The sequence below is a fragment of the Trichomonas vaginalis genome, chromosome VI, assembly GCF_026262505.1.
Source record: "Trichomonas vaginalis G3 chromosome VI, whole genome shotgun sequence".
Classification (NCBI taxonomy): Eukaryota; Parabasalia; order Trichomonadida; family Trichomonadidae; genus Trichomonas; species Trichomonas vaginalis.
This window is the reverse complement of record NC_067208.1, coordinates 2,074,751-2,090,296: the sequence shown is the minus strand read 5'-3', so window position 1 is coordinate 2,090,296 and position 15,546 is coordinate 2,074,751. Positions and strand designations below refer to the sequence as shown.

Genomic DNA, 15,546 nt, shown 5'->3' with positions numbered 1-15,546 from the left:
GAAAAATTTGCATTTTGGGATGTAAATAACATGGGATATTCAAATTTCTTTGTGAATGTTGCCAATTTCTATATCTTAACTGGATGGGCAAAATCAGCCGGAAGATATACAGAAGATACTTCTGTTTTAGGAGATTTACACATTGATGCTAATAATGTTAATTTAATTGTTGATCAATCATTAACTTTTGCACAAGCAATTTATTCATCAATGACAAAATCAAGAGTTTTCTTGAGAGTTGTTTTGGATTCTTTAGTTAATATGGCAAGAGAACAAGATATTTATAGAATGGCAGCTGATTTATTGAAACCAACAAGTCCAATTGTTGTTTGTGATCAAGGTTATCCAATTATTGCTGTCAATGGAACTTTATCACAATTAATATATTTCCTTAATTTTGAAGAAGCAGAAATTGCTGGAACATATGGTGCTGGCGAAACAATTCCTAATCTATTTACTGATACAACATATTGCCAAGTACAAATGAATACTTTCGCGTCAATGGATATTTCACAAGGAATATTCATGTCATTCATTGGTTCTTCTTCTGGATCAACAATTCATTTCAATCATATCTTCAAACTTTGGTTGATTTGTGGATCTGTTATTTTCTTAATCTTGGTAATTGTTCCTATTTCTATTATTGTTGCTTCTTATCTTAAAATGATCAATAGAGTATTAAAAATTCTATTGAATTTACCACAAAAATCAAGAGAAGAAGCAAAGCAAAATTTGTTTAATGAACAATTAGAATCAAGTGAAGATAAATTCCGTGGAAACAAACAAGGAAGATCTTTGAAAATTATTATATGTTATATTAATCAGTTATGCAACAATGATAGGAACAGTTGTTTTATATGTTTTGATGTGTGAAACAGCAATGAAATTGAATTCTAATGCTGCTAAATTCTATCAATGGTTTGGAATTTCAACAGCAAGAATGATTATTGCTTCAGAACTTGGAAATACCGCTATCCAAATGATTTTGTTGAATGGTTCTTTAGAAAATACTCAGATTTCTTATGATGAACTCGTTCAAAGAACACATATTTTGTTATTTGCAATGCAAGAAACAAATGGAATATTAATGAATGGTAATAATGAAACAGATAAAATGATTGGATATAATGATGAATTAGATTCATTCCAAATCCATGAAACATGCATATATGAACAAAATCCTGATTCCGTTCATGATATGTATGCATGTGCAAGTTTGAACAATCAAATCAACATGTTCATTCAAATAATCAAAGATGTAATGAACCAACCAAAGAAATACAAAGGAGAACTAATCAATGAATTCTCAATGAACTTGTTACATATGTTAGAAAGCCATATTTATCCAAATATTTATCAAGTTTCTGAGAAACTCAAAGAAATTATTATTAATGATTATAACACAAAAAGTAATGCTTGTTTAGCTTACTTGATTGTTGGTTTAGTTGTTATTGTTATGTTCTTGTTTGCATCATTAAGTTACAGATCTCTTTTGAATGAGAACTATACTGAATTATTAGTTTTAATTCAGCACTTAAGTCCACAAGCAATCATTGATTCTAAAGAATTAATGGACTTCTTGAGAAGAGAAAATGGTTCAAAATCAAATGAAAGAATGTCTATTTCTAAGTCAATTGTTTATGGTGCAAGTGAATCAATTATTATTACTAATCATAATGGAACTGTTGAAATAATTAATCCAAGTTTAACAGATAACTTAGGTTTCAAACCAGACCAAGTTTTAGGTCAACATATACAAAACTTCCTTGCAACAAGTTCTCAACAAAAAGTTTTGTCGCAAATCGAATTGATGATGAATGGACAAGGTTCTTCTATTTGGCAAGATCATATTGAGTTAATTAATGACTCAGGAAAAGTTGTTCCTTTCATGGTATCTATGATAGGAATGAAGGATTCTGATACTTCATCTACAATTGATTCAATTGTTTTCATTTTATCAAATGAAACAGAAGAAATCAAACAACGCGAACAGGCTGAAATTGCTAAACAAAAATCAGAAAAATTGTTGTATCAAATTTTGCCAAAAGATATCGTTATCAGATTGAATAGAGGCGAGAAAGACATTTCTTTCACAATCCCTCAGGCAACAGTTTTCTTCATTGACATTGTAAAGTTCTCAAATTATACTGCTTCACTTTCCCCGTCAGAAATCATGGCAAATTTGAGTACTGTTTTTGCCACTTTTGACAGAATTGTTTCTGGATATGAATTGATCACTAAAATCAAATTGATTGGTGATGTTTATATGGCAGCAAGTGGTTTGTTCATTACAGAAACAGATGAGAAAACAAATCACGCTGAACAAGCTGTCAGATGTTGTTTAGACATTGCAAATGAAATGGATTCAATCAACGCCAAATTAGAATCTCATCTTGAAGTGAGAATTGGTGTTAACAGCGGCGGTCCTTTGATTGGCGGTGTCTTAGGTACTGATAAACCAACATTCGATATCATTGGAGACACAATTAATGTCGCTGCAAGATTGCAAAGTATTGATATCCCTGGAAAAGTCCAGATTTCTAAGGAAACAAAAGAATTAATCCAGGATTTAGACCTTGTTTTCGAAGAACGCGGAGAGGTCTTCTTGAAAGGAAAAGGAAATAGAACAACTTACTTTGTTCGTTATCCTTCTGCAAATAATGGTAATGAATCATTTGCCATTAACATGTTCTCTGGTCAACTGAATTGACCGTAATTGTTTTGATTATTATGTATAAATATTGTTCTTTCTATTTATTTTCGTTAATTTTTAGAATTTTTTTGGAAAATTATTCATTGTTTTGGTTTTCAAGCGGAAACATATGGCTATTATTGGTTATTTAGACTGTAATTAAGGTAAGAACTAGTATTTTGATGGAATAATAAATGTTGTCAGACACAAATAAATCTGAAATGAAATTTGTTTTACTGGAAATCAATTGCTTCGTTTTTTATGAGATATAACTATTTTCCTCCCTACATTTAAACAGAAATCATTTGCTGCTGACATTTAGACGAATGAAATTATTCACGATTACATAGAAATTTTGAAATTGGATTTGATTCTACTATAATGTATCTTTGAAAATTTTCTTGTTTAATTTAAAAATTCTCTGATGATGAAATTTTCAATATATCATTCAATAGAATTCCAGGCCATCACTATTTGAGCTTCACTGCATTGGTCCAAATATAGATATATTATGAAAGATATTGCAATCAAAAAGAATGTGTGTTTGAAAATATTCAATTTACTGGAAAACATAAAGCAACTTATTTTGAATAAATCAACACCTGTGCTTTCCACTTAAACTGAAATTTTAAAGATCCTACTCATGAAATACATATTGATACTTGATATTATTGTTCACAGTAGCTTATTTCCATTTTGTTTCAATAAAAATATATTTGATAACATATTGTTTATGTAAATTAAGAATTTTGATTCTTTAATTTGCGTAAAGTTTTCGAACAAGATTTTGATTTCTTCCAACCTTATTACTGTGAATACCCTGAACGATTTTTAAGGTACATATGTATGGTATACACGATTTTCTTGTATAAGGTATGAATTTCAGTGATTATGGTGATTGATTGAAAAATATCGAATTTTAATTTAAAATATATGTGGATAATTAGTTAAATTTTATTTTTGGGTGCCAACTTTTATTATGCTATTGTCCAAGTTCAATTATAGCAATATTTTATTCATTTGATATTGCAAATACTATTATTTAGCCATGAGGATCTAAAAAATTTATGTGTTCTATGAATTAAAAACTGTTACTTGATTTATCCAAGGATCTGTGAATAAATTTTGAGATTTCTAATAAATCAAGAAATATAGTATTTTATGATTAAATAAAGATCATTAAGCATAATTTTAGATGTATTTAGAAAGTGGTCGTACCAATAGAATGATTTCTTCAACAATCCTGTTCAACTCATCAATTAAACATATCTCATTCTAAAAGTGCATTCTTATATAATTCTATGCATATAGCGGTCGTATGACTGGAAAATATATAAACTGTAAAATCATATGAAGCTATAACATCTTACATGACTGTCTTTACTGGAATATTTTATATTACACAAGAAATTCATGCTGTTTCATGATATATTGGCATATGATATAACTGAGCATAAAGAAGCATTTTGCACTCATCGTGATCAAACACTTAAGAACATAAAGTTGTTGAATAATAATGAATTTCTGTTTATATAGTAATTGAACTTGAAAGAATGGTCGATGATATCAATTTCATTGAGTCAAATTAACACCAATCATTTTTTATTTTCTAATTTCTCGTTACATCAGAGTTAATTGATACATCTTTTACTTAAATAATAGCCACTGTCAGTGTTCGGAAAAAATTTACTCTCGATACCTCGATTTTAGGTTGAAACTAGTACAGTATACATTGTGCGTCGCCTGTAGCCTACAGCTACAGTCACCGACACAATGAAAAAAGTGACAGAAAACTGACACCATACGGGCGCGCATATGTACGCATATATGTGTAAAAATAAACGTTCATATGTAAACTAACCTTTATTCACTAGCAGGAGCTTTGTTGTTCGCTTCCATTAAAATGTAAACTTTACGTGTCAAAAAAATTCTGTCACGTAAACTATTTATGTTGAGATTGAGTACCAGACTCTAATATAAGTTCAACCATTATATTAGAGTCTTTAGGAATTTCATATGGTTCTTTTACATAATATTCCTTTTTTTGACCATCAGTTGATTCTTCAACTCTTTTGAATGAAAAGCGCTTATAAAACTCAAACACGAGTGCATCTTTATAACCAGTGATATCGTAAAATTTTGGTGGCACAAGCTGTTCATTCACATTACATATAAATTGTTTGTTATCATGAGCAATATTACTCAACGTTACTAAAGGCTCAAGGAGAGGATTTATTCTTATCTGATAACCGACAAATTTATATGTTGGTTTGCCCTTTCGCTCAAGGATAAACCTGATATTCGCTATAGTTATGAAAAGCTCATCAAAGTACTTATATGTTTTTTTATCTTTATCATTTTCGTCAGTGAAATCTGCTATGGTAAAACTATAATATACATGCATTCGCGAGATATATTTTTTTTCCCATAAGTCTAAAAATTTTGCTTTCGATGGAATTACTTTTTGCGTGAATGTTCTACCATGGTCATCTTCCCAAACAAGCTCTGGTTTTCTTGATGTTGTGTCTGTTTCAGTGGTTTCTAATAACGCAGTGATGAAATCCAACACATCTCCTAGGGACATGTCATATTTATAATTCAAGGCATTTTTTTCTATACTACTGTATGAAGGTAATGTTATGATTGGTGATGTACCTTTTCTTAATACATTCAATTTATTTTCATTTGAATCATAGTAACAATCAACAAATTCTCTACTTGCCTCAGTCATTTTTTCCATAAGACCTTCATTCAACTCCTGTGTAGTCATGTTGGGTTTTATGTAATATCTCATGTCAAACCTTTTTTTCACTGATTTTGATGAATCTGTCATTTCTAATGGAATAGCAAGAAACTCAAAGTCTGGATGCTCAAGACTTATCTTTCTTATCTCAAGAGCTTTTGACGCAGGATATTCAATGAAGTCTCTCGGTAATTTATATGAGACTGTATTACCACTTATCGTGCCATCATTCATAACATGTTCATAGTATAATCCATCATATTTAGACATTTTATATGTAACTAAAAGATGGAGAAAGTTATTAATCAAGTAGATAAGATTCTTCATGATGGAGCACGTAAGAATAGTAAAGAACTAAACAATGCACTCATTATGCCATTTTCTGATGATTATCCATTTTGTACTAATGGTGTTTATTTCTACTGCGGTAAGATGGGTTCAGGTAAGACATATGGTGTTATTCGTCATATAATGATAACAGACCGCTTCACTAATACTCCATATTATGACTCAATAGTTATCTCAGCAACATCAGGAACAATGGATAAAACAGCGAAGACATTTATGAGTCAAGTTAAAGCACCAGTACTGAAAAAGGATGATAAAGAACTTATGCCTTATTTAATGAAGAACGTTAAGATGAAAGCAAAGTATTACGCTATTGTTGAGTTCGTTCAAAGTAAGTTCGAAAAAATTTCAGAGGAGATGGAACACATCTTAACAAAGCATCAACTAAGGAAACCTGATGGAAAGTTTGAGTATAAGAAGATTGCAATATATGTTGTAAAGAAGTTGAACAAATATCCTTTCACAAAGTATCCCAGTAATTCTCTATTAGTGTTAGACGATTATGGTGGTCATGACTTATTGAATGACCCACGTTCACCATTAGCGAACTTCATCACTAAGGTCAGACATTATAACTATACTGTTGTCATCATGTGTCAAACATGGAGACATATATGTTTAAACATTAAGAGACTATGCACTGACTTCGTTATCTTTCAAGGTTATTCTATGAGAGACTTTCAGTCAATGATTGAACAGTCAGGAGCAACAGAAGATTGGGAAGAGTTATGGAACAAATACAAAGAGCTACCAACACCTCGTTCATATATGGAAGTTCATATAGTTGCAGGAAAGACGGACTTTAAAGAAGTTAAGCAACAAAAGATGACATTATTTTAAGAAGAAATAAATGGGTTTTGGCGATTATGTTAAAGCTGGATGGGGTATGGTGAAAAAAAATCCTGGTCTTGTAATAGGTGCTGGATTTAACATTGCTAACAAACTTTTCCCTCAAGTTGGTCAAGTCGGTGGTGTTATCGGTAGTCTTGGTGAAAGAATTGCAAAAACTACATTAGGTGAAGATAATGCATTAACGAAGAATCTTAAAGCATTCAATAAAGCTCTTGGTGGTGACTTCAGTAGAGACAAGCCTGTTGAAACACCTATAGTTCAACCTCAACAAACTATTGACAACAATAAGTATAACGCATACATTGGAGGAGCTATTTGGAACAATCATAAGCCATTAGTTCAGTCAGTACGTGTACTATCAGACATGCCATGGATTAATGCTATTAGTGGCACTATACGCAGATAATATATTTTTATGAGGTTTAAATGAGTGAACAAGAGAGGAAACTCATTGATGAACGAGTTAAGAAATGGGAGAATGAACGTCCGATAATTCGTACCATAATTAGCGATCAAAAGTTCAAGCAGCATACATTTGATTTTTTGCGCGATATATATAATGATCTTGCTTTTGATTACAATGCTAGGCAATACTTTGAGAAAGAATATGTTCAAAAAGGTCGTATTAATTTCCCAATGAGAAGAGAAGGCTTTTTGATTACATCAACATATACAGCACGTGGTAGAGACCCTTTTACAGACGCGGTTCGTAACTTTAAAGCACGTTCTTCTATTAATGATGATCCAGATTTCTACATACCTTATTTTCGTCCACCTTCGCATCCTTTACGAACCAGTGATCCTGGATATGACGCTAAACGAAGATATATAGAGACGAAATTAGCTAAATACAAGGAACCTAAGGATCCAAGGACTGGAGAAGTAAAGGAATCACATGTCAAGATAAATAAGCTTTACAAAGTAGTTGAAGAATTGGAGAAACGATCTAATGAGATTAACGCTGAGAAGAAAAAGGAAGTACCAAATATGAACAAACTAGATAAGATGATTAAGGAATATAGAGGATTGGCGAATACATCGAGCGTTCTAATAAAGGAAGTAGAAAACACGACAAAGCTGCAGAAAATGATTCATGATGAATTACTGTTAGGTGAATTTTCTATAAAACAAAGACAGAGTAACTTAATGGGTGAGGCTTATTATTTGGAGAATTGGTATAATGAGAGGTTAAAACAAATGTCGACTCCAACACCAACTCCTACACCTACTCCTACAGTAGCTCCAACACCAACTCCCACTCCTGAACCAACAGTAGCTCCAACGCCAACTCCTACAGTAGCTCCAACGCCAACTCTGACACCAACTGCTCACGCAGGTCCTCCACCAATGTCGAGTAGTCATGGTATAACATTAAATAAACCAACACCTACACCAAAAATAACTCCTGTATCACATCCTAGTACAACTAACCCAGTATCTGATTCAAATCAAGCGGAAAGATCACAGGTTCTTAAAAGAGCTAATACACCAACTGCTTCCCCTATTAGAACACCAGAGCCAACTCCAAGAATCACAAAGGCGCCAACACCTTCACCGACTGTTGAACCAACTCCAGAACCAACAGTACCTCCAACTCCATCTCCAACTCCATCACCGACACCTACAAAAGCACCTACTCCATCTCCAACTCCGACTAAAGCTCCGACACCGTCTCCAACACCAACTAAAGCTCCAACACCGTCTCCAACTCCAGCTGAACCAACTGATGCAGAATCTATTCAAAATTGGTTAGACGAAGAAAAGCGAAAAGAAAAGGCTGCAATTGATGCTGCACTAGATAAAAACACACCACCACAGACACTTGGTGGTTACATGTTAAAGAAAGACAACATTCAAAGACAAGAACGTGCATTGAGTGTTGCCAGAGAACAAGCACAAGAAGAGAAGAAAATAGTTGAAGGAGAAGCTTCAAATAGAGGTGGTCCAGGAACTTACAAAGGATCAAACTATCCAGCAGAGAAAGCCTCGAGTGATAATGTTGTCTCAAGAGCTACTGATTTAGTTACCCATGGTATTCTAACTGGTGCAACAGCTGTTGGTAGTGCTATTGGAACCAGTGTTGACACTGTTGTTGATACTGTAAGAACTGTTACAAATCCTACACCTGAAGATAGGAAGGAAGAATTTCTTACTCTTAATACAAAGGCAAAACCAGGGATATGGATTGGTCGTGGAATTTTAAATGCTGGTAGTGCTATTGGCAATGGTGCTTCAGCGGTAGGGGGATGGCTCGGAAGAACAGCAACATCAACCGCAAATGGAATACTAACAGGTGCCAAATCACTTGGTAATTGGGCTGATGATAAGTATACAAAATATTATGAAGAAAAAGCTCGTAAGGCTAAGGAAGAAGCTGAACGAAAGGCGAAAGAAGAAGCTGAACGTAAAGAACTAGAGGAGCTTAAGAAGAAAGAAAAAGCTCGTAAGGCTAAGGAAGAAGCTGAACGAAAGGCGAAAGAAGAAGCTGAACGTAAAGAACTAGAGGAGCTTAAGAAGAAAGAAAAAGCTCGTAAGGCTAAGGAAGAAGCTGAACGAAAGGCGAAAGAAGAAGCTGAACGTAAAGAACTAGAGGAGCTTAAGAAGAAAGAAAAAGCTCGTAAGGCTAAGGAAGAAGCTGAACGAAAGGCGAAAGAAGAAGCTGAACGTAAAGAACTAGAGGAACTTAAGAAGAAAGAAAAAGCTCGTAAGGCTAAGGAAGAAGCAGATAGAAAGGCGAAAGAAGAAGCAGATAGAAAGGCTAAGGAAGAAGCTGATAGAAAGGCGAAAGCAGCAACACCATCGCCAACTCCATCTCCTTCACCATCTCCATCTCCTTCACCATCACCAACTCCATCGCCATCTCCATCTCCTTCACCATCAATAGCGGCTCCTGTGAGACAATTTGGTGCATGGGGTGCTGATTTAGTCAAAGATGCTGCACAAGGAATTGGAAAGGAACTGAAGAACACAACATTAGGTACAATAGAGCGTTTTGGTAATCTTACGGATTACACAATTAGATCAGCTGCTAATCTTTTATATAACCAGACTACTGATAACGGTACTGATGAATTGGCTGTAAACGGACTAGCATCAATTAAGAAATCAGCAGAAGATAAATACGATGAATGGAAAAAGAATATTAAGGGTGAATATAATAAGTATGCATATCCTGAAGAACATATGAAGTTAGAGCTTACCAGACTAAGATCAAAATATGGTAATGAAACAACAAATACTACAACGCAAACGACGAAAGCTGACAGAAAGATTGATGACACTCCTACTCCAACTCCTGCAATGGCGAACATCACAACAATTGCTCCAAGAGTTCCAACAGGAGAAGGTATATCAGGAAATGTTTCAACTACTCATAACATTACTGAAGCAGCTAATGTTTCAGCAGTTGAGCAACCTGTTGTTAATGTAACTCAGGAAAACGCTACTGAAACATCAACACCAAGACAGGATGTAAATAATGAACGTCCAGAAGTTAAGGAGGTTGCAAAAGCATACCTGGAGAAAAATACTACACAAGTTCTTGAAGCAGAAAAGCATCTCAATTCAGACAAAACACCATCTCCAACTCCTGAAGCATCAGTTCCTCCAGCAATTGGTGGAAATATACCTTCAGTATCACCATGGCAGAAATTTTATGGATTGTTTAAAGGAGCGAATAAGGTAATGGATGCTGCTGAGAATCTCCAAAAGTTCAAGAATGAAGTCGCAACTGGTGCAAAGGAAATAGAAGAGAATGATAAACAAGCTGCTGAATTAGCTAAACAACAAGCTGAAGCAACTAAACAAGCAGCAGCTCCTAAACAATCTATATCTAAGTCTCAAAGACAAGGTCCTGACCCAAGTGCTAAAGTCAAACAGAATCCAACACCACCTGCAGCAGAGAAGTCCAAGAAGGACAAGGACAAGAAGAAGGATAAATCAAAGAAGGACAAGGACAAGAAGAAGGATAAATCAAAGAAGGACAAGGCAAGAAGATAAGGATAAGAAAAAATCGTCAAAAGATAAAAAACATAAAAATTTATCCAGTAAGAAATGAGTCAAGTCATTAAAGCATCAACTAAACAAAAGTGGTTAACTGAATATATAAAAGATGGTAAGGTTCCTGATGGATATTATGTACATACAATGAAAGACGGACGTGTACAGTTCCGTAAAGTCAAGCAACCTCTCAATGATGAACAGATCAGAAGGAAGATCTCATTGTATGAAACAAAAATAAAGGACTTACAAGCTAAACTCGAAACCCACGATACTTCTCAAGAAAACTAGGCATATCTTTAACATGACCTTCATTAATATTTTTCCTCCAATACTGTACTTCCATTTGTGACAACCTGTTTGGATTACCTTCACGCATACCTCTACCTGTCACTTTTCCTGTATTTTCGTTCTCAAACGTAACATCATACTTTACATCATTACCGACAAGTTCATGACCATCAATACTTTTAACAGCACCGTGTCTTCCTTGATCTAAAGTTTCTCCTTGCTTTAATCCATGCTCTATTTTTGTCCATATCTGATAACGTGGATATCTTGCAACACTTCCATCTTTTGCTCTTAACAAGTATGCACTTGTATCAACTGAATCAACTGTATAATAAGAAGGATCAAGATGTCTTCTTTGTTGGTTACCTTTACCCCATGTTCTTGGTTCAACTATGACTTGAACTTTTTGACCAGGTCTTAAGTTATAAAGGTTATTTTTTCTGACATACTCTTCTTTCAATCTTTGCTTCTTTATATATTCCTCATTATCCTTTTCTGTGAAATCATCAGGCTTTTGTTGTGTGCTTGAATGATATTCAGTGTTGTAGTCATTAATAATTTGTCTCATTGTATCTGCAGTGAAAGGTGGTGTTTTATCACCTTCTTTGAGGTTTAACTTCATATGTAACATAGTTCTAATAGTTCTACAGAACCTATTAATAATACCTAGTATGTTATGATTGTATTTCTGTGTCGTCATGTGCTCAATGTTATGACTGACCAACAGATCTCGAACATTTTGTGTCGTATAAGCTGGGTCTTCATCACTAGTAAGTATTGTAGGCTTCATTTCACCTGTAGCTTGTGAAATGAACTTCTGCATTGCACTTAGAACATTGTTTGAGTTCTTTTCACTCATTGGGAACGCATAACCTTTTCTACTGTTTACATTGATGAACAAAAGAAAATATGGTGGTGTTCCACCAGGATTCTCAAATGTATCGAATTGATAAGCTCCCATATCAGTTGAATATATTGGTAGCATCAAATCCTCTTGTATTAAAGTTTTTTCTTGTTTACCAACAGTCATTTTTTTATTAACGTTAAAGTCTTACAGGCATTGAGTAATCGCTATAACCATCATGGTCTGCGAATTCATGTAATCTTGATGCATCAGGTTCTTTCTTCGTTGGTGCATGAAACCTTGCTTCATCATAAAGGTTCATATAATGGTTTGTCACGTTTGGGGTAGACCCAATTTTTGCATATTGAGGATATGAGTAATGATACACTAAGTTGAACCCATTACTACCATCATCAACATATATCTTTGGTGGAGGTTGTCTTATTAAATTCCTTCCTCTTGGGGCTTTGAGTTGGACGATCTGATCTAGATCATTGTAAACAACTCCTGTTGCAGTATATTCTGTGTTGTTCTCTGGGTTAATGTTCGTCATTTATATGAGAATAAAACAATTTTTACTCATAACAAATGAGATCGAAGTCAATTCTTTATGGTGCAGCTAATCTTCCAATTGAACCAACAAGCAATGTTGATTCAAGAACAACTAATAACATTGTGATAAAGAACTATCCATCTGGTACAGTAAGTGATGCTCCAACAGAGATAAAAAAAGAGGAAACAACTACGAACTCAGAAGCACCAATGTATCCTCCTCCTTTAAGTCCATTAACTTCCAACCTGACCTCATCGAGATCTGTGGAGACTTCATCGAGGATTGGTGTAGAAGAGTATTTACTTAGTATATACCAGAAGATACTTCTAGACCAAGACAAAGAGCTCTTTTCTAACTTAGTGAGCAAAGATCAGATCTTACTACCTAAGCCAGACTTGGAAGAAGTTGTTCACAGAATGACTGGGTTCAAGTGTGAAATAGACCTACTGGACCCAGACATCACATGTTGTGGTATTCCACCACCTTTCTCAAAAATAGCTCAGATCAGAATCATTGATGAGAACAATATTGCTCAAGAGTTTAAGTATGCATATAATGCACAATATACTGAGTTAATAAGTAGGTATAATTTATGTCTTAAGTATGTGATCGTTTAACCGAAAAGTGACATTTCCAATGAGCCAAAGACTACAAAGGTTCTTTGACCTAATTGCTGAGGAAGATGAACCAATATCTGTAGGTAAAGCAATGAGAGTTCATCACAACGTATTTGGTGAAGAAGATCCCTTCTCAAATCCCGAAGAAGCAATTCTTACCATGTTCATAATGAAATGGTATGAAAAGCATCGTGAGGTTGAAGTTTCATACTACACGTTCTTGTATGAGTTAGGAAAATATAACGTCAAGATGAAAGAATATCTTGAAAAGAGAAACAATGAATAAAACTTATCGTTTACTCAAGTAATTATTTTTAGTACTTTTCGACGTACTTTTTGATCTTGTCAAGAGCTTCGAGCATCTGCTTCTTTGCATTGTGCTTGGCGAAGATGGCTTGCTCAATGGTGAGCTCGAAGGCTTCTTTACCGATCGGCTGGTGTTCGCGAAGATCTTTGAGTGCATCAAGAACTGCAGTGTACTCTGATGGTAAATGGGAGCCATCAATGAGTGTATAAAGGATGAGCATGTACTCCTGCAGTAAGTTCTCCTGTTTCAAGCGGGACTTGAACTCTTCGCGAGATCTTGAAGCTTTTGGAGCTTCTCAGTGGCTTGAAGGTAGTCAATGATGACCTTCTCTTGTCCCTCAAGTGCTTGTGGGAGGAAGTGGACATAAGCTGTTGACTTCATCAAAAATGAAGTGGTCATGACACTTTTTAAGTTAATGTCCGAGCCATACAGTGATGTCGAAGCAGCACATGAACCAAAGAAGAAGTCTTGCTGGGAAAAGACAAAGATTGTTGGTAACGCAATCCTAGCCATTTGTGTTGTTTTGAACTTGATCGTACTTCTGATCTTGTTCTACAAACTCAACAGAGGTTATTGTCTCAAGTAAACACTTATTTTTATTACCATATAAATGATTTTTACCAAACCTCCTTTACCTTTCATAGGTAATAAGTCGAAGATCAGGAAAGATCTTATCGACATACTCAAAGACATCAAAGGGGATTATGTCTTCGTTGACCTATTTGGTGGTTCTCTCTATATCTCTCATCTGTTGCATATTATGTTCCCAAAAGCAACGATCATAGCTAACGACTATGATAACTACGTTGATAGACTGAAACACATTCATGACACGAATGAAATACTTAAGGAACTTAAGGAGAGAATAAATGTTAAGCCAGATGAGAAAATTCCTACTGATCAGAAAGAGATCGTCAGAGAAGTTATAAGTAAAGCTCCATACATAGACTGGGATACATTATGTTCACGTCTTCTCTATTCTGGAGCATACAAATACTATGATCTTGACACATTAATGAAGAAAGTGTTATACCTCAGATATACTAACTTATTTGGTGAAAACATAGATGACTATCTTGAAGGTTTAACTATTGTTCATAAAGATTGGAGAATACTCTTCAATGAGTATAAAGATCTTCCCAATGTTTTCTTTATATGTGATCCTCCATACTTCCATACTTATTCTATACAGTATGGAGATGAATGGACTCTTAAAGATACTGTAGAAACCTTTGATGTCCTTAATTATCCATCTATTTACTTCAGTAGTGATAAATCTTATACAGAAGAACTTATAGAGATATTGACAAAAAGATATGGAGAGAAATTTCCTATGAGAAAGCATGTTATAGATAGAGGTTTAATTAATCCTAACACTCAGAAAAATAATGAAGTAATATATGTCACTTTTTCTGTTAATGGAGAAGAGAAAGATCAAGAAGATAATAGTTGATGAGGGAACTGAAGAAGCGACGACATTCATCTTTGACGACGGAAAGCTCACATTCGTTGTCGATAAAAATGGACAACACTTACACAAAAGAAAGAGACCAAGAAAATTTTTAGATCTCCCAAAAGCTAGGAAACCAAAGGAACCATTTCCAGTACCAGCCGTCCAAGAACCAGAGAGACTTTTGATACCAAAACCTGTGGTTGACAAATATGATCCAGATCAGTTCTTCCCAAAAATACCAAAGTTAGAATAAAAACTCCTTTATTTCTTTAGTATTATATAATAAGTCTATTAGTAAGCTCTGTTCTCGTTCTGTTCTGGTATTTTGACGTCTTTTCATGGTCTCGCATAATAAGATCATGAACTTTTTCTTGAGATACTCGAAGAGCTGAGGTAAGTTATCATATTCTGGATATGTAGGAAGCATCCCTGCTATCGTAAGTGTTGTATCAATAAGGATTGGACTTATATCGGAAAAGTCGAGATCTGGAGTAGAATAAGAAGGTAAGTCTCTTACATGTAGGTAGTCATTATATGCTTTACGCATGAGACTGAGTTTCTGGAGCACAACTATGAGACTTTGGTTCTGACGTTCAAGTTTGCTTAAAGTTCTCTCCAAGCTTCTGTAATAAACGTCAACCTCTGTAAGAGCAGATATTTTTGCATTGATCTCGGAGATCTTTTCTTGAACTTCACCAAGTTTGACCTTAACTGACGTTTGAGCTCCCATCATGTTTTCATCAAGGTCATTCTCTATGTCATCAATGATATCTTCCCATGAAGTCATGTTTTCATCATTGATCTTAACGTGAACACTCATGAAAAAAATGTCATGTAAAGTATAAAT

At 34.5% G+C, this 15,546-nt stretch overlaps 11 protein-coding genes across 11 annotated transcripts, besides 2 other annotated features; 7 read left to right on the top strand and 4 right to left on the bottom strand.

Moving 5' to 3' along the window:
* Window positions 1-30: 30 nt before the first annotated feature.
* TVAGG3_0790720 (guanylate cyclase protein) lies at window positions 31-873 on the top strand (the record flags this gene model as incomplete). Its single annotated transcript, XM_001301021.1, has 1 exon — window positions 31-873. One exon carries the CDS (start codon window positions 31-33, stop codon window positions 871-873), a length of 843 nt encoding a protein of 280 aa, XP_001301022.1.
* Window positions 874-880: 7 nt separating this feature from the next.
* On the top strand, window positions 881-2,710 carry TVAGG3_0790710 (guanylate cyclase protein; the record flags this gene model as incomplete). Its single annotated transcript, XM_001301020.1, has 1 exon — window positions 881-2,710. The coding sequence occupies one exon, from the start codon at window positions 881-883 to the stop codon at window positions 2,708-2,710; it is 1,830 nt and encodes a 609-aa protein (XP_001301021.1).
* Window positions 2,711-4,411: 1,701 nt separating this feature from the next.
* Window positions 4,412-8,374: a mobile genetic element.
* Window positions 4,635-5,276, bottom strand: TVAGG3_0790700 (uncharacterized protein; the record flags this gene model as incomplete). Its single annotated transcript, XM_001301019.1, has 1 exon — window positions 4,635-5,276. The coding sequence occupies one exon, from the start codon at window positions 5,274-5,276 to the stop codon at window positions 4,635-4,637; it is 642 nt and encodes a 213-aa protein (XP_001301020.1).
* On the bottom strand, window positions 5,284-5,705 carry TVAGG3_0790690 (uncharacterized protein; the record flags this gene model as incomplete). The annotated part of the gene is made up of 1 exon (XM_051246880.1): window positions 5,284-5,705. A coding segment is annotated over one exon (422 nt), but the record flags the coding sequence as incomplete, so codon positions are not given.
* TVAGG3_0790680 (uncharacterized protein) lies at window positions 5,724-6,222 on the top strand (the record flags this gene model as incomplete). The annotated part of the gene is made up of 1 exon (XM_051246879.1): window positions 5,724-6,222. A coding segment is annotated over one exon (499 nt), but the record flags the coding sequence as incomplete, so codon positions are not given.
* Window positions 6,471-6,623, top strand: TVAGG3_0790670 (uncharacterized protein; the record flags this gene model as incomplete). Its single annotated transcript, XM_051246878.1, has 1 exon — window positions 6,471-6,623. The coding sequence occupies one exon, from the start codon at window positions 6,471-6,473 to the stop codon at window positions 6,621-6,623; it is 153 nt and encodes a 50-aa protein (XP_051082353.1).
* On the top strand, window positions 6,634-7,041 carry TVAGG3_0790660 (uncharacterized protein; the record flags this gene model as incomplete). The annotated part of the gene is made up of 1 exon (XM_001304901.1): window positions 6,634-7,041. One exon carries the CDS (start codon window positions 6,634-6,636, stop codon window positions 7,039-7,041), a length of 408 nt encoding a protein of 135 aa, XP_001304902.1.
* A 2,531-nt stretch (window positions 8,375-10,905) lies between the features above and the next one.
* Window positions 10,906-15,546: part of a mobile genetic element that runs on past the window's edge.
* TVAGG3_0790640 (uncharacterized protein) lies at window positions 11,969-12,322 on the bottom strand (the record flags this gene model as incomplete). The annotated part of the gene is made up of 1 exon (XM_001296394.2): window positions 11,969-12,322. One exon carries the CDS (start codon window positions 12,320-12,322, stop codon window positions 11,969-11,971), a length of 354 nt encoding a protein of 117 aa, XP_001296395.2.
* Window positions 12,358-12,758, top strand: TVAGG3_0790630 (uncharacterized protein; the record flags this gene model as incomplete). Its single annotated transcript, XM_051246877.1, has 1 exon — window positions 12,358-12,758. A coding segment is annotated over one exon (401 nt), but the record flags the coding sequence as incomplete, so codon positions are not given.
* On the top strand, window positions 13,857-14,407 carry TVAGG3_0790620 (phage tail repeat-like family; the record flags this gene model as incomplete). The annotated part of the gene is made up of 1 exon (XM_051246876.1): window positions 13,857-14,407. A coding segment is annotated over one exon (551 nt), but the record flags the coding sequence as incomplete, so codon positions are not given.
* TVAGG3_0790610 (uncharacterized protein) lies at window positions 14,944-15,519 on the bottom strand (the record flags this gene model as incomplete). Its single annotated transcript, XM_051246875.1, has 1 exon — window positions 14,944-15,519. The coding sequence occupies one exon, from the start codon at window positions 15,517-15,519 to the stop codon at window positions 14,944-14,946; it is 576 nt and encodes a 191-aa protein (XP_051082350.1).